The sequence below is a fragment of the Pristis pectinata genome, chromosome 1, assembly GCF_009764475.1.
Source record: "Pristis pectinata isolate sPriPec2 chromosome 1, sPriPec2.1.pri, whole genome shotgun sequence".
Taxonomy (NCBI): domain Eukaryota; kingdom Metazoa; phylum Chordata; class Chondrichthyes; order Rhinopristiformes; family Pristidae; genus Pristis; species Pristis pectinata.
Genome location: NC_067405.1, coordinates 54,891,113 through 54,916,881, shown reverse-complemented (window position 1 = coordinate 54,916,881; position 25,769 = coordinate 54,891,113). Strand labels below are relative to the sequence as shown.

General features: G+C 39.2%; 1 protein-coding gene across 1 annotated transcript; it reads left to right on the top strand.

Moving 5' to 3' along the window:
- Nucleotides 1-434: 434 nt before the first annotated feature.
- LOC127578323 (nuclear envelope integral membrane protein 1a-like) lies at nucleotides 435-24,540 on the top strand. The gene is made up of 9 exons (XM_052030225.1): nucleotides 435-654; nucleotides 5,472-5,575; nucleotides 7,486-7,723; nucleotides 12,676-12,748; nucleotides 13,189-13,279; nucleotides 17,984-18,086; nucleotides 18,244-18,469; nucleotides 20,889-21,059; nucleotides 23,421-24,540. Exons 1-9 carry the CDS (start codon nucleotides 435-437, stop codon nucleotides 23,614-23,616), a joined length of 1,422 nt encoding a protein of 473 aa, XP_051886185.1. The 3' UTR covers nucleotides 23,617-24,540.
- Nucleotides 24,541-25,769: the final 1,229 nt, after the last annotated feature.

Genomic DNA, 25,769 nt, shown 5'->3' with positions numbered 1-25,769 from the left:
GGAGGGGGAGGGAGGGAGGAGAGGGGGAGGAGGGGGAGGGAGGAGAGGGGGAGGGAGGGGAGGGAGGGGGAGGGAGGGGGTAGAGGGGAGGGAGTGGAGGGGGTAGCTGGGAGGGAGGGGGTAGAGGGGCGGTTGGGGGTGAGGGGCGGGAGGGAGAGGGAGAGGGAGGGAGAGAGAGGGGTGGGAGGGAGAGAGAGGGGTGGGAGGGAGAGGGAGGGGGTGGGAGGGAGAGGGAGGGGGTGGGAGGGAGAGGGAGGGGGAGGGAGGGAGAGAGGGGGAGGGGCGGGAGGGAGGTAGTAGAGTCATAGGCGGGCGGTGGAGGTCAGGGAAGAGAGCAAGGGGTGGGTGGGGGTGAGTGGGAGGGGGTGGGGTGAGTGGGAGGGGTGGGGGGAGAGAGGGAGGATGGATGCGGGGGAAGGGGAGGAATGGAATGAATGCGGGAAGAGGAAGACCGGGGCCAGCCAGTGTGTGCGGAAGCCGCGCACATTTGGAGGGAGGGCGCGGACGGGAAGCTGCTCCGTTCTCTTCCTGACACCGCGGGCAAAATGCAGCAGCTGCACCGGCGGCTGGGCAGCACCCTCGCCGTGTTACTGTGCACTGCCGTCGCCCACAGGCAGGCTGGCACGGAAGAAGACGAAGCCGAACTCCTCCCAGGTAAATCCCCGGCTTCCTGCAGCAAATGCTGCTGGTCGAAGCCCTTTCGTAATCCGGGACTGCGGGAGCGTTGCAGGTTGAAGCCTGCCCCACATACAGCGGCTGATTCACGACGAGCAACAAGCTCGTGTGGGTTGAGGACAGAGCACTGGCAGCCGCCAACTCCTCACCAGTCATGTACTTCCAATACATTGGCCTCTGCACAGCCGTAGCCTGTATGTCTTCCCCAAACACCCTCCCCCGGCCATACACGTGTGTGCTCCACATTCACAACAACAACTTCATATAATGTGTTCCCTGTTGCAGTATCTTTCTAGAGATTGTTAATGTTTCAGGAAAACAACTCTGAAGCATTCCATAATCTGTAGGTAATGCGTGTATGTGCTAAATCTTGATTTTATGATAATTCTTGTGAAGTCATTTTGAAAACATTAATTATATGGATGCAGGAACTGGTAATTGAATCGAGCTTTTTCCTTTTTGATATAGTACCTTCTCATGGCCATTTTCTCATTTTATTTTGTATTCTGCATTTTCCAATGACTTATTAATAGGAATATGCTGTAAATAGGCTTATCTAAATACTTGGTGAGATTTGTTTCCACTTTTGTATAAGGGGTGTTAATCTTTTGTTAGTTAAGGTTGAAGGACTTTGCATTTTCTGCATCTTAAGGAAATAATGATTCTTTTGCCATTTTTTGCATAATTGTTTGTATCTTCATAGCTTGAAATTTGTACTTGTTGAGATTTCCATCAGTCTGTGCATGTACAGTACCTGTTTGACCTGGTGCTGTGATACTGTTAGTATGGGAGTACAGTATGCGATTGATGCTAATGCTGCCAGGTTCATACTCTGATGTTCATTTTCTGGAGTCTGATAATTGCCGATTTAACTGCAGGGAATTGCATGGAACAGCAATGCGTTTTAGGAATGGCGAAATATAAAACCAGTGGATTTTAGTTTGCATTTAATGGAGGCTGGGCAATATCTGTCAGGCAGGAATTGGCCAAGCTTGTAGGCTGTCACTAATTCAGCATTCTGCTATTGTTACTGAAAGGCAGCACAGGAAAATTGGTATGAAAAATCTGGGGAAGTAATTGCCACACTGATTTACTGTTCTGAAGCTGGGATGATATATTGAAGCATTATTGGACATTTAGTTAGACTGTACCTGACCTGAATGCTCGAAGGTTAGCAAAGTGGAAAAGGTTCATTCTGCAGTTGAGCACAATGTTCAAAATAAGGTCATATTTTTCAAGTTGTTGAAATTATACATCTTTTTTTTAAAAGAAACTATAGAAAGTAGTTGTACTATTTTCTACGTGCAGGCCCTGCATGGGTTATAAACGTCTGACTTATGGACACCCCTCACATATAAATTCATACGAGAACCAGTCTTGGAAAAAACCTGTTTACATGAAACGTCCCCATAGTAATGGCTGCCAGTTTCGCTGTGAGAGGCCACTTGAGAGTTACTTTGGAAACTGACAAGCAGCCGTTTCTATTGATACTTGTGCAATGATATTCCATTAAGCATTGTAACATGCACTGATACTTCAAGCCCATTGAAACCAGCCATTCTGTACCATTGTAACTAGGCAGGGGAAGACAATCAATAATGACGTTAATTGACCCTAATCAACAACATTCATTGCAAGACCGTGGAGGTATGGTTACTGAATTGAGTGATTTGGTGTATTTTCCAACTTATGGACAAAACCATCTTGTGGATGTTTTTAAAAATGGAGCCCATTCATAACCTGAGGATGGCCTGTTTGAGGATTAAAGGACCTATAAGCAGGCAAATATGGGATATTTTTAGAGTAGGAAAAATTAATACTATATAAATAGGCATAAGGATTTTATGAGGCTGAGCTCCCAGTGTGGAGGTTCAGAAGGCTTGGAATCCATCAGCGGGTGCCATCCCTATTAAATTATAGCTCTCTCTTCAACCCAGGGAACTGAAAATCACTCCATTCATATTCAGTTCCCACAGAAGTGTGGAAAATACCAATCTGTCCAGCTGATACAAAGCATTGATGGGTTACAGTTGAGAAAGGATAGGAATGGGGATGCAACCAATGAAATCAAGCTAAATTTTTTGAATATTATTGGGGGCCAAGCAGAAAAAAAGATTTAGACTTCTTTTCTCTCTGGATGATGCAGATTTGAAATTGAATGAAGGAAATTCTGAAAATCAAACAAAAACTGCAGATGCTAGAAAACTTAAATAAAAACAGAAAATGCTGGAAACACTAGCCTGGTCAGGCAGAATCTGTGGAAAGAACAGAGTTAAAGCTTCAAGTCGGAGACCCTTTATCAGAACCGTGCAGGAGTTAATTTTACGTTGCAGAAAAGGGGAGAGAAATGGATTGGGCAAAGAACTGCTAAAGAACAGCTAAATCTTTATTAGTCACATGTACATCGAAACACAGTGAAATGCACCTTTTGTGTCAAGTGTTCTGAGGGCAGCCCGCAAGTGTTGCCATGCTTCCGGCGCCAACATAGCATGTCCATATCTTCCTAACCTGTATGCCTTTGGAATGTGGGAGGAAACCGGAGCACCTGGAGGAAACCCATGCAGACACTGGGAGAACATACAAACCCCTTACAGACTGCGGCCGGAGTTGAACCTGGGTCACTAGCACTGTAAAACGTTACACTGTGTGGATGGGTTGGCAATGAGGCAATTAGGGGGTGACAAAGAAGTGTGACGTGTTGCAAATAACAGGTCAGGGTTTGCTGATGGAGAAGGAGAAAGATACTAGCTAATGTCACAGATGAAGATTAAACTAATTTTTTTCTCTCTTTCTCAGTTCTGCTCAAGGGTCTTTGACATGAAATATTAACTTCATTTCTCTTTACACAGATGCTGCCTGACTTGCTGGGTGTTTCCAGCATTTTCTGTTTTTGTGTGAATGAAATTAAGCTTTACTTGGTAAAACTCTAAGTTTATAAATTTGTACATTTAAGCATTAATTCAAGATTTCAGCATTACTCTGTTAGTTTATTGATGTGGGGGGAAACAGCATTGTTGGATGTGCTGTCCTTTCGATGAGATGTCAGGCTGAGGTCCCATTGTTTATCCTGGTGCTTCAGGCGGATGTGAAAGACTTGTGATGTCATTTGAAAGAGTGGTATGTATACACAAAAATTCTGAGAATTTTAGTGGAAGAATTGCTTGCAGGCACTAGGCCAGGTCTTCATTTTCCAAAGGAACTTGCAATGTACTTACAGAAAATGGAACATTCGTATAACAAAGTAGTTCAATTTATGTGGTTAACCTCTCAACTGGATTACAATGTAAAGAAACGTAAAATGGAGACCAACTCCATCTTTTGTTTGCTGCAATGCTGCAAATTGCCCTGACATATCTTTCAATCTGCAATGCCAACAGCAAGCCTCTCACTGGAGAGGAACTAATCTACAGACTACTGGGAAACTTCAACCTATATCACCACCATTCTGACCTCAGTAATGGATCAGTGGTATGCAAACAAAGCTTGTATTTGTGCTCATTTGGAGGCTAGGCTACAAATCATCATCAACTCGTGCACTGAAGCATATGAGAGGATGGACTTACTCTTAACGTCTGCAGAATGAAGGTTGTCTACCAGACTGCCCTGCCATACTATGCCATTCTCTAACAATAAAAGGCCACTTCCCATATCTCAGGAGCCACCTCTCAGCGATTTTAGACCTCAGTGATGAAATTCACCATCACTGGATTTGAATTTATATTTATATTTTGTATTATAGTTGTATTAAAGATGAGCAAACTAATGTCAGTTGTCCTTTCCCAGGCCAACATCTGCAGCATTGAGTCAGCTCCAGTGGACAGTCTATGTCAATCACATGCTTAGACTCTCAGAACAGACTATTCCAAGCTCACAAGAAAAGATTACCAGGCAAATGATTCAAGGATACGATCAAAGCCTCCTTGGTAAAATGTGACACCCTTATTGACCCATGAGAATCCCTGGTCAATGGCCACTCAGAATAGAGGAGGATGATTCAGGATGGCACTGAGAATCTTGGGTCTATGTGTCAGGAGCACAAAAAAACATAACATAAATGGTGGAAGAAGCACACGTCCTCCCAAACTATGAACTCCACCATTCTGCCCCATCTTTGGCAAAATCTGTGTGCCTCATTGGTCATCTTAGAACCTACAGAGCTGGTTCACGATCTACCTTGTTGTGATCACGATCTACCTTGTTGTGACCTTGCACCTTATTGCACTGCACTTTCTCTGTAGCTGTGACACTTTACTCTGTACTGTTATTGTTCTTACCTGTACTACATCAATGCACTCTGTACTAACTCAATGTAACTGCACTGTGTAATGAATTGACCTGTATGATCGGTTTGCAAAATAAGTTTTTCACTGTACCTAGGTACAAGTGACAATAATATACCAATACCAATGGAAGCAAGTCATCCTCAATCCCAGAGGCTGCCTAAAGAAACGAAGAAGCCAGTGTAAATAGTCCTACAAAGTTTAAAATAATATGATGACTTGGAAATGCTATTGTGTATTGTGTTTAGAGATCTATTGCAAGTCATAAAAAGAAAGCACTTAAAAATATATTATTGAATATTCTTAAAATTATGTAAAAAAAAACCAAAACTTCAGGAAAGTTAGTCAATATAAACTTAATTTGAGAATTCATCGAAAGTGGCCTTCACATTTTATAGGTACCTCAGAGGAACAGATAATTATAATGCCACAATATTTCAGTTTTAATTTTGCTGCTCATTATTGAAGACTGATCTGGAATTTATTTTTAATATTTCGTCATGTCTTTCTTTGCAGTAATATTAAATGAAGGAGATGTATATTCTGGACACAAAATGGAGCTCTTTTGTTATGAATTTATTCAAAAGCCTATATTCACTGATTATTGGTCTGCTGTGAAGGTAAGATATACTATATGATTTTTCCAAAGGTTTACAACACAGGAAGACTGATAAACCTGGTCATTTCATCTTGACATAAGGGGAAAAGTATTTTGCACTTTGGATGTTTTGTTCACATAAGTTCCAGAATTATTTGTTCATGACGATTCAACACAAAAAAACCAGATAGATAGATACATGGACAGGCAGGAAATGTTATTCAGCATTAGAAGTTGATATAGTCCAAACTTTTAATTTATTGCTGAAAGCTTTTAATAACATCTATGGTGGCATTCTTGGGGCAGCTAAGCACTCTCACCTTTTGAGCCTGAATATTATTCAGTTCCCACTCCCGAGACACAACCACATTGTTTAGACTTGCATGTGAAGGAATGCAGGACTTTAGTGGTTCCTTGTTTCAGACAAGATGGTAAACTGATTCCCTATCTCCCTTAAACTTGAAGTGCTGGAAATAGTCAGCAAGTAAGGCAGATCATTGGAGAGAGAAAACAGATTAACATTTCAGATCGATGACTTTTCTTCAGAAATATGACAACAGTTCTATCTCATTTCCCAGATGGAAGTAAAACATCCTACTGTTCAAAGAAAAAACAAGGAAGTTCTCTTGTTCTGGCTAATATTGTGTCCCTTAACTTTTTATCCTGGAATGTAGGCATAATTGGCAAGGCCAGCATTTAATAGTCATCCCCAACTACTCCTGAGAAGATGGTGTTGAACCACAACAGTCTGTGTAATGCAAATACTTCTACTGTGTTATGGAGAAAAGAAGTTCCAGAAATTAAAACCAGTATCAAAGGACCAATACCATTGGTATAGATGACCTCATTTATTATCATATTGCTGTTTGTGGTATGTACAAAATTGGCTGTCACATTTCCTGCTTTTCTTCCAGTGCAACTCACTTGACTTTGCCCAGACAATGCAAAAGACCATGGCATTTCAAGCACATAATACATCCAGCGCAAATCAAGATTTCATGAACCCAGTGCTGCCTAAGCTTAAGCAGAATGCAGCTGTGGTTATGGTGTTTATTTCAGGTTCCAAACACATTCAATGCCAGGAGATGGCATTGATTAAAAAAAATCTTAAAATTGTCCCTTAGTTTCTGAAGATTAGATTATGATGTAAGCTTGTTAAGTATTGACTTTCAGACGGGGGAAGAGATAGGAAAGTGGATTTCTGATAATGGACCTCGTAAATTTAAGAACGAATTTTCATTTCCATGTATTTTTAAACAAATTAACAGGACACTGGTTTAATCAGGGGAAGTGTAAACTTAGATCTAATATGAGAAGTATTTCATTTTCTGATCAATGCATCAAATGGAATTTGAGATAGACAAAATAAATATGTTGGAGCTAGTTAAGAGCAGCTGAATGTTTAAGAGTAAAGTATTGTAGTTCATATTTGGCTAGATATGACAGGATACACTCAAAGGCTTTCCTTATCATTGACTATACTGTGATCAGGGCAGCTGTTGCAATTTTTGGAACAATTCAGCACAATAACTGCATTTTAAAAGTATGTTGTTGGCTGTGAAGAACTTTGGAACCTCCTAAGGATGTAAATGATGCTATCTAACTGCACGTTGAATTGTTTATTCACCATTTCTTACTTTCAAAGGCATATGTTTCAAACATAGAAATGAAAAAAAAGCAGAATTCAATTTTTCTTTGAAATTGCTAAAGATACCTTGGAAATTAATTTTGAGAAATCAAGACTGAAAGTTGTTGATTATTTCAGTTTTTTAGTTTATTCTTGGACTTGCAAAAATTACAGTTATATTCGCTTATTTTCATTCAGTATTGTGATAGTGTTACCAAGAAGTTTGACTTTGGGATAATTGTTCAACTTGCAGGGAAACTTCAGAAACATTTGATCTCATAGCTATTTTGTTTTCTCTTTTATAGATTAAAATCCGCTCTTCGGAGTTATTGCACCTTACATATTCTTCAGAAGAAAACTTTTCTAACAGATCTGAAACTCTGATAGACCTCATTGTGCACTTTTACTATCAAGTTGCATCATCTACAGAAACACTAACTTCAGAATTCAACATAAGTGTTGAACGCCTTGATAGAAAAACTTGTTTCAAAGTAAACCCAATGAAGTCTCATTCACACTACACCATTACTGTAACAAAGCCATGTAAGTTTTAAAGATTACTTGCTCCTTTGCTATTTATTTTTAATGTGTGTAGTTCTTCCCTTGATAATATGTGTAAAACTTCTATTAAAAACAAATAAAACTATGGGTGCTGAAGCAAACAAGCTGCTGGAGGAATTCAGTGGTTCAGGCAACATCTGTGGAGGCAAAGGGGTGATGGACGTTTAGGGTTGAAAGCATGCATCAGGACCAAGGCTGTAGAGGACAGTTAGCCAAGAGGTGAGATGGAGGGGTGTGATAGGTGGAAGCGGCTGAAGAGGGGATGATGGGCAGATGGAGCCAGGTTGGGGAGGGTAATGAATCGAGGTAACTGGGGTGGGGGAGTGGGGGGATTGGAAAAGGTGATCAAGGAAGTGAGAACCTTGGTGGACTTACTGCCCCTCCCCTCCCTTTAACTTAATTTGTTACCCTGCTCTTCCCATCACCCACACACCTGTCCACCTGGGTTTCTTCTACCTTGGCCTACCTTTTCCTAGCCCCTCCCCTATCTGCTATCATCTGCCCATCATCCCTCCCTCATCTGGTTCCACTTAACACCTTCCAGCCCCTGTCTCTACCTTCCCCCTCCCCTTCCCCTACCTGGCTCCATCTGCACCCCAACTTGTTTTATCCTTGTATATTTCCACCTATCACCTACCAGCCTCAGTCTCAAAAATCCCCCCTCACCCATCTGGCACCACCTGCCCCTCATCCCCCACCTCATCTGTTTCCATCTATAATCTACCAACCTCTGTTTCACCTCTGCCTCTTATCTCTTTATACTGGCTATCTTGCCTCTGCCCTCTCAGTCCTGGGTCTCAGCCAGAAACATTGACCATCTCTTTGCCTCCACAGATGCTGCTTGACCTGTTGAAATCCTCCAGCAGTTTGTTTTTTTCGCTCCAGATTCCAGCATCTGCAGTCTCTTGTGTCAAATAGAAATGCAGGAGGAACTCAGCCGGTTGGGCAGCATCTGTGAAAACAGTTAATGTTTCAGGTCAAAGACCTTTCATCTGAACCGAGAAGAAGAGAAGCGAGTTTGTGTAAGTTACAGAGAAGGTGAGGGAGGGTAATTAATGGGGCAAAGGGAATGTCTGTAATAGGGTCAATGATGTAGCCATTGAATGGACATTTCATCTCCCTTGTCTGTTTAATCTGTTACATGTATTGTGATGTCCAGGTGATATTGTCTAGTCTGACCAACTGGGATGTGCTGAGCAGGACAGAATATACAAATGGAAGGTAAAAGGGAGAGGAGTGGCAAGTGCAAATAGCCAGTCTGATGCAAACAAAAAGACCAAATTATCTGAAGTTGGACAATTCAATATTGAGTCCTGCAGGCTGCAGGATGCCCCATTTAAAAAATGAGGTGTTGTTCCTCAAGCTTGGGTTGGGTCTCATTGTAACAGTGCTGGAGGCCTCAGCCAGAGAAATGGCAACAAGCAGAAGCTCAGGATCATTCCTCTGGACTGAATGCAGGCATTCTGCAAAACGATCACCCAATCTGTGTTGGTTTCTCCGACATAGAGGAGGCCACATTGTGAACATCAAATACAGGAGACTTGATTGGAAGAAATGCAGTTGAGTCACTGCATCACATGGAATAATTATTTGGGTCCCTGGATGGTGGGAAGGGAAGAGGTTTCAGGATAGATGTTGCATCTGCGGTTGTATGGGAAGGTGCCGTGGGGATGGAAGAATGGACAAAGGAGTCATGAAGTGAGCAGTCTGTGCAAGATGCAGAAAGGGGAGGAGAGGGAAAGGTGTGACTGGTGGTGGGATTGTGTTGGAACTAGTGAAAATTGCATGGGATATTTTGCTGAATAGAAAGGCTGCTGGGGTGGATGGTGAGTACCAGGGGATTCTCTTTGTTCTGTCCTGGGGGAGAACAGGTGAGAATAAATGTGTGGGAAATAGAGGGAAAGTGGTTGAAAGTTCCACCCACTATGGCAGAAGAGAAGCTATTCTTCAGAAAGAAGGAGGACATTCCAGATGCATCAGAGCAGAAGTCCTCATCAGTGGAACAAATGCAACTGGAAAAGAAACTGGGGGAAAAGGAATGGTGTCCTTGCAGGAGCAGGGTGAGAGGATGTGTAGTCAAAGTCGCTATGGGAGTCTGTGGAGTTGTAAAAGATGTTAGTAGTTAATCTATCTCCTGAAATGGAGGCAGAGATGCAGGAAGGGAGGTGTCAGAGATGGACCATGTAAATGTGAGAGCAGGGTAGAAATTGGCAGCAAAAACGTTAAAATCTGAGTTCTGTATCACTGCAGGATGCGACACTAGTGCAGTCATCAATGCATGAGAGAAAGAGTTGGAGGAATTATTTGTCCCAATTAAGCCTGGAATAAGCATTGTTCCACATATCCAACCAAAAGACGGGCTCAGGTAGGGCCCATATGAGTTCCCATAGCTACCCCTTTAATCTGTAGAATTGTAAGAGAAGTGGTTGAGTGCAAGGACAAGTTCCACCAATCGAATGAGTGTGTTGATGGAGGGGAACTGGTTGGTACTCTGTTTGAGGAACAAACGGAGGGCCCTCAGGACTTAGGGAATGGAGGTGCAAAGGGATTGAACATCCATGGAGGAGATGAACCAGTTGGGACTGGAGAACTGGAAGTTGTCAAAATGGCAAAGGGCATTTCCCCTTTACTCCAAATAGTCCAAGTGTTACTTAGACTAACTTGCTTTCTCTCTGAGTTCTGATATAGGGTCTTTGACCTGAAGCATTAACTGGTTTCTCTTTCCACAGCTGCTGCTTGGCTGGCTGAGTCCTTCCAACATTTCTGTTTTTGTCTCAAACTTTACCTTTGGTTAACGTTGTAGTGGACCTTTTTTTTATTCTTGCATTGAATTTGTGAGTAGTTACAGCTCTGAGCATTTTTACTGTTAGCATTTCATCTTTGTCCCTACTACAACTGGGAATGTCTCCTTATCATGCAGACTAAAATAATTAAGTGTCTTAAATGTGAATAACAATAAGACTTATTCTCCCCCATGAAAGGCACCAAATTACCCACCCACCCCAACCCACTTTGTTGAGTTTCTTTTCTTTGTGTTGCTGTCACAATTTGCAGAAAAAATTCTAGAGCTAAACAACGTTCCGACAATTGGCATCCTCAGGGCTTTGATGATTATCCCAACTGGCAGATTTTCCAAAGACTGGATATTATTCCTAATAATACACCAACACGTTATAGTTCACTTTTTTTTCTAGGTGTGACATGGTAGTATGATAAATTTTCCAGGGAACCAGGGGGATTTAAAGGGATTGTTAGAAACAAAATCCAATGACTTTCAAAAGAGCATGGGAATGGGCCCCAGTGAGTTTAAAGGAAGCATTGGATTTGGCCCCAGTGAGTTTTAAAGGAATGTGGGAAACAGTGCCCAGGTGATTTTAAAAAGAGTGCGGTAAATGAGACCATGGTGAGTTTAAAGGGAGCATGGGATATAGCACCTGCTGAGACAGTCAGAATTTCTGAACAATAGGACATCAGATTATCTTAACTTAACTGTTTCTGTTTAAAAATTTAGGACATCATTTATATAGATACCACATTATAGAACTGGATGTGTGTTTTTAATGTCATGGCTAATTCTTACTGCTTCCATGAATGTATGTGTACTGTATAATGTTAATGTAGCCAGAGTTTAGATATATTAATTAGAGTGGCTTTAACACCATTGAATTTCTTTTCTGTTTTTAAACAAAGCTTAGTAGCTTGTTCTTCGAAATGTTGCTTTCTGTGACTTACAACATTTTCAGAGTTATCGGTTTGTTGCCAGGTTATGCATTCGCTGCAATACTAGAGAAGATGGTCACATTTTCCTTTGTGAATATAATGGTGAGCTAGAATAGAAATTTGTATTTACAATATTCTAATACTAAAACATAATCTTTACTTTGTATGCTGTACAACTACATGAAGTGTAAGAATATTGTAAGGATTATGTATAAGTGTCAGTGTTGTATTTAGATGCTCCCACAGGTATATCACTACAAAATTTAATAACCTTGCTAAAGCTGATTCAGTTAGAAATATGATCAGCTGTAAGGAATACTTTATCCAAATTGCAAAATTTAAACTGAGGATGTAAGGATATTGATAAGCCCCTTTGTGTAAGTTGGAATGTTGTCATAAGGGAAATATTTTTGAAATGAGAAAGCTTACTAATGCTCCACTCGTGGCTTAAAGCATTGACTCTACAAGAACTTGCACAGGAACCAGAAAATGCTGGAAACATCCAGGTCAAGCAGCATTTTTAAAGAGAGGAAGAAAAGAGGTATCATTGCAGGTTGATGATCCCTCACCAGAATAGGATATTGGATTATCTTAGTTTAACTGTTTCTGTTTAAAAATGAGATATCTTTAGGACATCATTTCAAAGATGTCATCAACCTGATACATTATTTCTCTCGCTTCCTCTCTCTCTCTCTCTCTCTCTCTCTCCCCCCCTCCCCCCCCCAAGGCCGATAGGTGATACTTAACTTGCTGAGAGTTTTCAATATTATCTGTTTGTTATTCCTAATTTCTAGTGATTGAAGGTGGTTTGATTTTCTTTCAGATTATCATATGGATCAAATAGAGCTTTTCAAGAAAAATTCAATTTTATTTCCATGTATAAGTTGATAAGATTTGACAAATGTCTGAGCAATGCACTGGTGCTACAGTTGCTGGGTTTGTGTGTCTATTCATCCATTTGATTTTCCTTAGTTTCCATCCAGGTCTTGTACTAATTTTATCATTCCCCCTCCGCGCCCCCCCCCCCCCCCCCCCCCCCGCCACTGCAGTTAAATGTTTCGGAGTTCCTTACAAGGTGAAAAGAGCAATGGGAAAAAAAAGTATTGGGTTAACTCCACAAAGGTTGAGAGTCATTGTCAGGTACACTTATCTTTAAAGGGAGATAACATTCAAATCAAATTATTTTACATGGTTATGTATTATGTTTGTTACAGTATTTCAACCAAAGCTGATTATTCTGTTTGTGACTGGAATTATCCTGTTCGTTTTTGCAAGACCCATTAGCAGGTATTGTAATTGCATCCACGTTGCCTCACACATAAGTGTAATTTTTATGCAGCTTAAAAACCTACACAATATGTTGAATTCATTGCTTTAATTTATTCTAATTCAAGTTTCATCCTACAAAAATTCAGGTAGAGGCCAAAACAAATATGATATATTTCTAACATACTTGTACATTTGCAAATCCCGAAAAATGAGCAAATAGGAAGCTCAAAACCAATTTAGCATGCATTTTAAAACAATTAAGATTTTTTTTCATATTGCCCACTGTTCTCTGCAAACTATTTTGTCTGTATTGTCATGACTGCAAATATTTAACAACTTCATGCATTGTAAAATTGGAGTAAAGTTTTTATTTTGTATTGTTATATAAATAGTTTTACAACTAATGGCACATGGCTACTGTTTTTGACAATAATCATGTGATCTCCCACCTCTTGCAGGAGTGAACTGTTTTATTACTCTGGTGGAGTTACTTTAGGAATCTTCGCAATATTAGTCCTTATCCTCCTGGTTTGTAGAAGGTTGATGCAAGTAAGAAATATTTTTATTTCTAAATATTTGAAGTTTGGATATTGATGATTAAAGTATTCAAAGTCCATCAGTTGCTTATGCTTGGTGTAATCCTTCCTGTAAATGTTCTTTTTCTCACATTATCAATAGAAGAAATAGAAGCTGGATGGGGTCAACATGCCCATCATTCAGTAAGATAGTGGCTGAATGCATCAAACTTTGGCATGGTAACGCAGTGTTTGAATTACCAGATTAGTAATCAGAAGGCCTGGACTAATAATACAGAACAATGAGTTCAAATCTCACATCAGCAGCCAAGTAATTTTAAGTAAAAGTAAAACTCCATAGTAACGGCAATACCATTTCCAGATTGTTGGAAAAATCCATCCTGCTCATCAATATTTTTCAGGGAAGGAAATCAACCATTCTCACCAGGTGTGGCCTATGTGACTCCAGACCTACTACACTGTGGTTGACCCATATTTGGCCTCTGAAGTAGTCCAGCAAGTCACTTGTCTGTTTGAAGTGTAATAAGAATGAAACTGGGTGAACCACCCAAGACAGAGAGAGATAATTTTTAGATGGTTAGGGAATCGAGAGATATCAGCTTAAAGCAGTAAAGTGGTGATGAGGTAAAGGATCAATCTTGATCTAATGATCTAATTTAATGGCCTACTCCTGCTATTCTTGTGTTGTAACCTGTTTCAGAGTAGGTAATGAGTGCAAGCACAGGGTCAGAACATCTTTTTCTCTGTCCGTAGCCCCCAACCCCCACCCCCCATTCAATTGCAAGGCCATCTTCTTAGGTGTTTTCTTTTATCCAGTTAAAGATGAGCACCTCATAGGAATGGGACAAGTGAACTTTTGGACAGCAACTTTTGAGATTGTTGAGTGGCTTTCCCAGCGTTAGGATGGTGATGGATCTGAAGTGACACTAGACTTCAAAAATTATCCTGGTGTCGAGGATGTTGGAGTTAAATTTGGCAAGCTGCATTCTTCTTTGGGTCCTTGAGAAGTTCTAGGTAAATATTACTAATGAGAAATGCAGAAGTGCATGCCAGGGGAAGCATCACTTACAGCAAAATGAAGTGAGGTACTGCACAGGATCATGTGCGACAAACAGCTAAATCAGCTTGCAATGGGGAGTTAATTTACCCTACTAACCAGCAGATTGAATTAAAGTGCTGCAACCTGCCACGTCTAGGTCTTGAATGTTGTGGACTGTTAACCAGTTAAATGAAGGAGAAGATTCCCAGAACACTCCCAACAGTGGCAGGTCCCGGCACCATTGCCAAAGGTGAGGCAGAAGCATTTCTAACGTTCTTCAGCCAGATCTCATGGGGATGATCCATCTCAACTTCCTCCTTTCACAAAAGCCTTCCTTCAGCCAACTCGGTTTCACAGCATGTCACATTATAGAAATAGATGAGAGTATTGGATACGCCAAAGGCAATGGAACTAAACAACATCCCAGCTGTAGTACTGAAGAAGTGCAGTCCAGAAGTTGCTGCAATCTCGTGTCCACAGAAGCCAAGGCAAATTCAAATCAGCTAACTATTGTCTCATCGGTCTATTCTCAATCATCAGCAAAGTGAAGAAAGATTGTTGTTGACAGAGCTATTAAGTGGTACTTATTCAACAATAACCTGCTCAGTAATGCTCAGTTTAGGTTTGCCAGGACCAGGACTCAGCTTCAGGGTTTATTCAAAGTTTGGTCCAAACATGAACCAAAGAGCTTATTTCCAGATCTGAGGTAAGAATGACTGCCTTTGATATCAAGTCAACACATGGAGTGCTGGTAAAACTCAAGTCCATGGGCATCAAAGGGAAAACATTCCGTGGCTGGAGTTGTAGCTTGCATAAAGGAAGGTGGTTGTGGTTGCTGGAGGTCAATCATGTGACCACCAGGACATCACAACAGATTCCTGTGCTTCCTTTCTACTCATTGTGGCCAAGGTTCCTCCTCTCCCTTTCAACTCAACTGTGTCCCAGTTCCTGTACTCCCTTTCACTTCACTTTTAATTCACTTTTTTAGATATTACATAGCATTATAATAAATTTTCCAGTCAACTCATCAGGTTCACTGGAAAATTTATTATAATGCTATATAATAGCTAAAAAAGTGAATTGAAAGTGTTTTGGGGTTTTAATTGGAATAACAACCAGTAGTCCAAAAAGGCTCCCAGTCCAACACCACTAAGGTTGTGAGCATGCCAGGTTATTGTATTCTACTGTGTATGCATTGGAAGTAGTTCAGAGAAGATTTATTAGACTAATACCTGTAATGGCAAGTTGTCTTCTGAAGAAAGGTTGACAGAGACCAGGTTCTTATCCACTGGAGTTTAGTAGAATGAGAAGGGATTTAACTGAAACATAAAAGATACTGAGGGGTCTCGATAGAATGGATGTGGAGAAGATGATTCCTCTTGGGGAGAATGAAGAACTAGAGATCACTGTTTAAAAATACTCTGTCTCTCTCTCTCTCTCTCTCTCTCTCTGTCCTTCCACATACTAACAAGGTTCTCATTCTACTCCACTCTTACTGTTATTATGAATAATAAAATGCAAACTACAAACGCGTTTTCTAATTTACTTGTAACAACTCCTAACTAGACAGTTTGGAAATGTTTATCCTTCCATTGTGCAGAAGGAAATGCTAGAATGGGAGAAGGTAACAGTTTTGCAGGAGGTAAAGGTATCAGACTTGCATTGAGAGGGGTGTTCAGCAGATTGGTGGCTGCAGAAGTAACTGGTGAATGGAGAGCCAAGAGCCAGTTTGTTAGAAATTTGAAACCGCCATTTTAAATAGTTTGACTTCCAAGTCTTTTACAGGGACAGCCACAGGGTAATGTGGTGGGAAGGATGTGGGCGGTGACCAAAGTAATGTCGAACATGTTCTACCATCAGATATGCTAAAAAAGTTACTGAGTATTTTGATCTGTTTTTTTGTGCACATCTGTTGAGCAAAATGAAACAGAAGTTGCCAATCAGGTTCTTGAACCTTTTTTGACATTCAACTAGTTCAAGGTTGATTTACATGTCTTATTCTGTACCCTTAAAAATCTATCAACTTCACTTCTATGTTTTTATCCATTAACTTAGCTTTGAGACCTTGTTGGGGATAGAGTGCCAGACTCCCACTTCCCTTTGTGTGAAGCAGTACTTTCTGATGGTGCTCAAGGACAACTGACCTCTTGTTATGAGGTTGTACCCTTTATTTCTGCCCCCCCCCCCCCCCACAAATAATCAGCCTACTTACTACCTGTTTGTTTAATATAAGGGAGGATAATTATCTGTTGTTATGTTGAAATGTGGAGAATGTTGTTGGTAACATACGTATGCTCTGTGTGTTCTTTGAAGTGAGACAAAGCAGATAGCACAGGAGCAAAAATAGACACTGTCCACTGTTGCACGTGTACGACTTTGTTCAATCATCACTGGAGATTTTTTTTAAAAAGCTCAGTAATTTGCAGACCATATAGAATGTGTGCATGCATATTACAGCCAACTTTTTAATATATCTGAACATTTTCTATGAATTGGTATATTTTAAATTAATTACTGTTAGAATTGGATTGTTTTTCCCCTAAACCACCTTATTGGTGATTTATGTAGCTGAACAACCATGGGGTTAAAACTTATGTTGTCCTCTTGAATGTTAAATACTGGTTTATAATTATTAATTTTGCACAGAGAGTGTCATCTGAAACCAAAAAGAAGTAAACAAACCTCACATATTAAAAAGAAACAAAACCAGATTAATTAAGGACAAATGTTTTTCATAACACACTAGTTGGTTTCTTCAATCAACCAGAAAGTCTACTTTTTCGGGGTTTTGACTTTGTGCTCGGAATATTTTTGTATGCAAATATTTTCCTGTCAATCATGGTACCAAAGGTGCTATTTCCTTGCTGCATTTCCTGCTTGATCAGCTGCTGTTTTCATGAAATTAAAATGTCATCGATGGGGGAGAAAGCTATGACCAACCAGATATTTTACTTGCTCATCCTTGGTTTTGCAAATAAAAGACCACAATCTCACAATTTTGGTCATAATTTTAAGAAATTATTTATGCAAACAAAATTTTTGTAAATATATTGAGGGCCACAAGCATGATCAAAGTAAAATGCATTTTGGAACTAAACGGGAGCCATCGAAGCTGTGACCTGGGTGGTTTATTTTTTTGTATGGCGTATTTTTTATATTGATGCAACCGGTTTGCTTTCAGTTATGTAGATATGTATTACTTTGGCGTTTAGCTGTTGTTGGGATCTTCTTGTTAAGGTATTTGAGAGGCATTGGGAAGAGAGAGTTATTCAAAGAATAATAAAAAGCCAGATTTCAGGGACATGAAAGGTGGAAGCCTAGCTGTGCATAACAAACGGGAAGAATCTTGAAGGGAGCAAAGAGGAGAGAGAGAATCTGAGGGAACATGAGAAGATGAGAGTAACATTGAATCCACAGCATTCCATGTTATTAAAACTCCTTCAGAATTCTTTTACCAGTAATTAATTTTTAACAAGATATTAACTGTAATTAATATAATGTGTAATTGGTTTATTTCTAATCCTAACTATGACTTGCTCTCTGCTATGTATGGGATAAGGAATGTGTATATGAGGTGAAGATGCAAAAGGGGACATAATAGCTCATCAGCTATTCCATTCAATAAAGCTATAGACTAACCTGTCATTCATTTAATATAATGTTATTGCTCTTTTGTAGACCAGGACATTCTTGTTTCTAATGATTGGAAGTGGGTCAGTCTCATTATTCGTGATTTATTTAAGTGTTTTAAACCTATCCCAATATCGGCACTACTTTATTGGTAAGCAGAATTATGATATTTTTGATTATCAAAGATCATTTTCCTTAGTACTAATGGTGACTTTTAAATTGTTCATATCAGATATGAATTCAAACACTTATTAGAGATAGAAATTTGTCAATGTCTAATTTGTTTTTCTTTTTTACCCCTGAAACAGGTTATATTTTTGTGCTTGGTTGCCTTAGCTATATTATTTGCCATTACCATGGGCCGTTGTCAGATGAACGTAGCATAAATCTGCTTACGTGGACTTTACAGTTGGCAGCATTGCTGATGATATACCTTGGTGTTTCATTCAGTCAATGTGCTTACACTGTCATAGTCATTCTGTTATGTGCAAACAACCTCCACCATCCAGTTAATGTGATCTGCTACATTTACAGGTTAGTATTTGGCTTTATTGCACAAGAACAATTGCAAATAAGTTAGTTCTAACAATTGAAAAGTCAACAGATTTTTAGTGAATATAGAGTTGTACAGCACGGAAACAGGCCCTTCAGCCCAACTTGTCCATGCCAACCAAGATGCCTATCTAAGCTTAGTCCCATTTGACTGCATTGGGCCCATATCCCTCTAAACCTTTCCCATCCATGTTCCTGTCCAAATGTCTTTTAAATGTTGTTATTGTTTCTGCCTCTACCACTTCCTCTGATAGCTCGTTCCATATACCCACCATCCTCTGTGTGAAAAACTTCCCCCTCAGGTCCCCTTTAAATCTTTCCCCTCTCACCTTAAGCCAATGCCCTTTAGTTTTAGACTCCCCTTCTAGGATTTTATTTGTTTATGATGACAAGTAAGTAATGCTCTCATATTTTTCCCTTTCCATTAGAGCAGCAGAGTAAATAATAGAATTAACATTCTCACAGGAAGTAATTAAAGAGGTAGAGGTGTTATCAGGGTATCTTGTTCATGTGGCCATTTTTATACATTCCTGTTTTAGAAACACAAACTACCTTTAAATTTAGGCTTCCAAGTTTAATTTTTAACCAGCTGAAATGAGCTAATCCTTATTTGAGGTGAAGCCCTGTGCAGAAACTTAGTATTAATGCCCAAAGAAGTCCAAGAACATTGAAGTGAGTTTTAAGAAAATTTTAGCACTTACGTGATTTTACTGTAGTGTTTATGTATGTTCACAAATATATAGAACCTTTCATGATTTAAAGATGTCCCAAAGCACTTAATCGCCAATTAAATACTTTTGCAATATAGTCAATGGTAATGTAGAAAACATGGCAGCCAATTTGTGCAGAGCAAGGTCTGCAAACAGTGAGGAGGTAATAACAATATAATATAATAAATTGTTTGAGGTTAAATTTTTTTATAACTTTGAGGATTATTTTGCTGCTGCTCTTCAGAATATTGTGTGGAATCTGGCTAGAAAAGCAGATGGAGCCTTGGATTATTCATGTCAAATGTTGAATATTGGAAAAATGCAGAAATGTAGCTGGGCAGATTACATGTTGCTTAGAATGACTCAGATTAATATCTTTAGTTTTGCTGCACTCAAGATTACTGTTGTCTTGCACCCACCCATTTCAACTGCATCTCTGCCACGTGTGCAGATAGAACATGGAACAGTACAGCACAGGAACAGGCCCTTCAGATCATAATGTTGTGCCAAACTAATTAAACTAATCACACCTAATCTCTGCTGCCTGCACATGGTCCATATCCCTCCAATCTCCACATATTCATGTGTCTATGAGCCTCTTAAACACCCCTATCTTATTTGCTTTCACCACCACCCCTGGCAGCGCATTATAGGCACCCACCACTCTCTGTGTAAATAAAAAAAACTTGCCTCACATATCTCCTTTGATCTTCCCCCCTCACCTTAAATGCATGTCCTCTAGTATTAGATGTTTTGACCCTGGGAAAAAGATACCGGTTGCCTACCTATGCCTCTCATAATTTTATAAACTTCTATCAGGTCTCCTCTCAGCCTCTCGCTGCTCCGGATAGTTTTGCTCTAGAAATGTTTTTAAGTAGTGCAGCCTGCAGCTGATCGTATGTGCTCTTTAAATGGTCAGATTATGTACCTATGTACGGCTCAGAAGACAGTGCTTTCTCCTAACCCCATTTTGTTTTACATGCTTTGTGCCCTCAAAGATCCTCTTCTTTGCCACCAACCTCTCACCCCAACAAACAAAATGGGTGAAATAAATTCATGCAAAGACTGCTTTCACTGTAGAGGGGATTTTTCTTCAGTTAGGATGCTTTAAAACCAAAGAACAAACAAAAACTATATGCATAATTTGAATAAAAGTGATATTTAGCTGAGGCCGACTTGTCAGCACACTACTTTCCCTAAGGAAACTTCAGGCTGGTTTTCTGGCTAGTTCCAATCCTGCTTCCTGCATCTTAAGTTGGCATTTTATTCTGTTAATCACTGCAATGTTATCCATACTCAGGCAAAATTTTAATAGAGATAAATTGACAGCATCAATGTTTCCTATCACAGCATACATCACTCCACCATTGGAAGGCTTTTTACCTGGAAGGCAAGCCAAGTAAAAATGAAACAACTGAATGGTTAGGTAGACTTGAATGATGACCTTGCTGAGCAGTTGGGAAGTCAGCAGTGTTTCCAGTAATACATGTGAACGTGTATTTGCATTACTTATTCCTGATGTAAAATAGATTGGTAATTTTGCATAATCTTGATGAAGGTTTATAATCATAAATTCTTCACATATTCTAAAAGATGCTTGTATGTCTTCATTTGTTATATACTTTGCCTTCAATATTTAGCTGAATCAGTAAGGTTTTGCTTAATGTAAAAGAGGACTTTTTTAATTACAGAAAAATTAAACAGTTCATTAAAAAGCCACAGGTTCATTTTATTACCGAAGAGGAATATAGGGAACAGACTGAAATGGAGACCAAAAAGGCCCTTGAGGAGCTTCGCAGATGTTGTAGGAGTCCGGACTTTCCTGCATGGGAAATGGTATCAAAAATCAGATCCCCAAAAAGGTAAGTAGGAACAGTATCGTTGTCACTGACCCTCGCTCTATTCATTGTTATGTACAAATTGTGGTTAAGGTTGTGATATGTTTCCCGTGCTGGGAAAAGAAATTATACAGACCACAGTTTTGGCCTTTGCTCTGTGATACCTAAATGATTTGTAGTTATGCTTCCTCTGGCCTCTATGTTCTCCTGTTGGAAAAGGATATATCAGAAACATTTGCAATTACTGTGTGTGTGTGTGTGTGTGTGTGTGTGTGTGTGTGTGTGTGTGTGTGTGTGTGTGTGTGTGTGTGTGTGTGTGTGTGTGTGTGTGTGTGTGTGTGTGTGTGTGTGTGTGTGTGTGTGTGTGTGTGTGTGTTTCATTGTTGAGGCTTACAATTGAAGAGTGGGATGTGACAGATACATATCTGTAATATGTATTCACCAAAAGTGAATGCATTCAGCAGTGCAGGGATGGAAAATAAGATGGCTTTATTAGGGTGAAAAAATTATCTTTCTCAATGCTGGAGGAAGGAATACTGCATTGTCGAAGGTCTTTTAAATATTTTAATTTGTTCGCAGGATGTGGGCAGTCCTGGATAAAGGCTCACATTTATCACTAATTGCCCTTGAACTAAGTGGTTTCTAGGCATTTCAGAATCAACCAGATTATGGTAGGCCTAGAGTCATACAAAAGGCAGACTAAGGTCAGCTGCCTAGGCAGGATCCAGGCCAACATTACATGGGCACAAGGTGGGTGAAGGTAGTACGTTAGTGAACCAGATGCACTTTAAAAAACACAAAATATAAGAAATAGAAGTAAGAACAGATTACATGATAAATATAACAGGTTAAAGCACATTAGTGAATCAGATGGAATAATCTGACTCACTAATATCCTTTAAAGTGTTTTAACCATTTATTCCTTCACCTACTTTGTCCCTGCACAAGATGGCCCTGCTTGAGCCTGCTCTGTCTTGTTGTTCCAAGTCCACTTTTCTGCTTGCTCCTCATTTTCCTTGATTGTCTTAGTGCACAGAAATCTGTCAGTCTCAGTACTGGATAAAGCTAACAATCGTGCATCCACAGTCCTCTGCAGTTAAGCATCTCTTGTGTCTAAATGTCTGACTCCTTACCTTGTGAATAAGCCTGCTAGTTCCAGATTGCAGCTTGAAAAAAACAGCCTGTCAACATTCACTGTGTAAGTGCAGCATTGCCATAGCACACACTATAGATGCTAGCTTTTTATTTAAATGTATTTGGTATACTTAGTTTCTTCAGCAGCTATAGTGGAATTTGAGCTTTTGACATTGGATCAGTGGTCCAAGTCTCTATATTACTAGTTCAGTCACATTATTATTGCTATAGTGTACCGTGATTTTGGATGAGTGTTTACCTGGGTTCCTATCTGCATGTTTAAGTGGACCTACAATACCTACAAGCATCTTTTTGTCAAATAGATTTATTAGATTTTACTGGCTAGTATTTATCCCTCAGCAAGCGCCACCAGAAAAAGACCTAACAGGTTATTGGTATTTGTGGGATATTTCTGTTCGTAAATTAGCAGCTATTTTTAATTTCAGAATAGTGGCTGCAAAACAAAATTATTTATTTATCTGTGACACCCTTGGGTTTCCCCAAAAACAAATTTCATAATAATTATTTTTTAAATATATTTTGCTCTCTGACACAGATTTTCAGTCTTGCTAAGTGGTTTTACTGTCTCTGGTACATGTGTTCCTAGCCCGTTGTCTTCAATTATACTTCTGTAAATTATAATTTGAAAGTCTTCATACATCCAGAACAGATAACTTTTGCTGAGGCTTTTGCATTTCTATTTCTTGTCCCAGGATATTGATGTCATATTCACATCATAACATCATAAATTTGAAACAAATTTCAGTACCATTCAAATTGTAGTCTGTCATTTAAAACTTGCGAAGATAAGTAACTGACTCACATGTTGTGTGATTTCTGTATAAGTAAAACACTTTTTCTGTGACAAATGATTTGCAAAAGTACTGTTGCAGAATTGGTCCTGACAAATTATTGCATATCAATCATGCAGAATATTGCATGTGATTTTCATTTACATATTTCTGTGCTTTATCCACCACCCAGTTCCCAACAATCAGGTTCTAAAGGGGAGTCCTGTTACACCAGAATTGATCACAGCTGCTGTTGATCTACAATTCACTGGGGATGTGCTGGAATTGGATGCATCTTCCCTGTCTTGCTTCCTTTCCCTTAACTAGTAGACACTTGCTTTATCATCCAAATGTTTATTTGAAACTCCCAGCTCACTGGTTGGGGAATTTAAAACTCTTCCAGTGGATCCGCTAGGCTAATGCAGATTTCTGTTCATTTTCTCATTTATTCTAATATCAGATTTGCAGACTTCATCCTGGGAGCTTCACATCTCACACACGAGGAAGTGTGGAATCATGAGCAACATTATGGAATTGGGGGATCTTTCTTGGAAGCCCAGATCTTTGCCACAGAGGAGAATAATGGCTTCGTCTTACAGAATGGTGAAGTGATGGCTGCAGATGAAGGTTGTGAAGTCAGTGAAACAGTGAATTAATCCTTGCTTCACTTGCATCTGAATATTTTTTTCTGAATCATCATTCTGAACAGGGATTGACTAATGCACCAAATAGTGTACACAGAAGTATCTGGTCTGGATATTTTGTACACCTGGATGTACAAAAAAGACTAATGGACCAAGGGGACAAGCTGATCAGTGAATCCATAAGTTCTAATTGAGTTTGTAATTTTTTTTTCTGAAAAAGAATTTGCACTAATGCATGTGGCTCTGGTGAGTAGTGACCTTTTAGTTTTGGAGTTGCAATTTTTTTGTCAACTTAGTGACTTGGGGAACAAAAATTCCAGGCGTCAGCCAGGTTGCAGACTTTTGTATGCACAAGTGCCTTTTTTTAATTGCCAAAAATGGTTCAAAATGACTTGTGTATATGTAATTCATCCAGAACAAAGCAAATGAATAAGTGGATCTCTCATCAGTCCTATTGAAAGGTAACTGGTTTGCCATACATTTCTAATTGAATTCTGAGGTCTTGAAGACTCCAATTTAGGTCACCTTATGTGATCTGTGACTGCACATTACTTGACGTAATAAAGAATAGTCTTCGCCATTACACTACCCAAAAGGACAGTTGCTGTGCTTTGCTGAGGTGAGAACCTCCGTTTTTGAGCACAGACAATGAGAAAACAAGAAAGACTAATGTTCTGTTATTTTTGCTACCATCTTCCAGCCAGTTAATTGTTGGCCTGCCTTGATGGATTGCATACAATCAGTAGTTCCGATTACCTTGCCCTGAGTTGGTGGAATAAACTGATTCCCGTCATGAATAAAATGATTGAGATGTGGAAGCCACATTCAACAATTATGAAGTATGATCTAAGGAGAACATATCATTGCATTATAAATATTGTTTCCCTCTCTGTACTGCTTTAATATTTTTAAAGCAGAGATTAGAAATATGTGGGATTGTTAGGGGATTTAAACATGGAGATTAATCATGTATTTGAGCAGATGTCTCAAATCCAAACATTATGTAAAGCACATTGTATTTCTGCTCTTTTACTTCACAACATGGTATGAAAGCAAGAGAATTTCTCAGAGAGAAAAAAGGCAAATTGCCAGCAGGGTACTTAGTCTAAATGGATTGCAATTTCAAACTGGAATTTGGCACTAAATTTGAATTTTTGAATAATATTTGTTCAAGATTTGTATATTTTAATAATATTCATTTACACATTTGTTTTTATTTCATATCCAGTTCAGGTAAAAAGTAACAGTCGATTTTTATTTTAAGATTATTATAGAACTTGACCTATACCTCATTCTTCTAAGTCATAGTGCTCTGATTAAAACTGAACAATAAAGGATTTGTAGGAGTTCATTTGATCAAAGTAACATTCTACTAAATTAAGTAAAAATTATGTTGTTTAAAAGTATTTTAGTATCTAGAACAAGGGGTCAAAATAAGGGGTAGGCTATTTAGTACTCAGATGAGAAATTTCTTTTCACACATGTAGGACAATGAAAACTTGATAGTCAGCCATTCACACTGATGGAGATTTTCCTTTATTTCAGAAAATCAAAATATGCATAGAATGAAATGGAATTATCATCTGAATATGTCTCGAACAGATATTGTTCAAAAATTCAAATTTAATGCCATGTTCCAGTTTGCAATTGCAATCCATTTATTCCAAGTAGCTTGCTGACAATTTGCCTTTTCTTCTCTCCTGGGGAAATTCTCTTGTTTTCACACCATGTTGTGAAGTAAAAGAGCAGGAATACAATGTGCTTTATATAATCTTTGGATTTGAGACATTTATTTACCAAATCAAACTTATACAAAAGAAAATTCTTCATTATTTGGTTCCCTCAAAGACAAGGGCATAAGAATTAAAAACAGGAATGGGCCATGTGGATCTGCAAGTCTGTTCCACCATTCATAAAGATTATGGCTGGTCTTCTACCTCTGATCTGTTTTCCTGCACTACCCAGTGTCCCTTAATTCCATTAATATCCAGAAATCTATCATTCTTTGTTTTAAATGAATTCAGTGACTGATCCTCCATAGGCCTCTGGGGTAGGCCACCACACTATTTGCTTTTCTCTATATTATTTAAAAATATATTGTTTTTCTTTTGTGCAGCTGTGTGGATTACCTCACATTTTTCTACATTGTATTCCATTGGCCATGT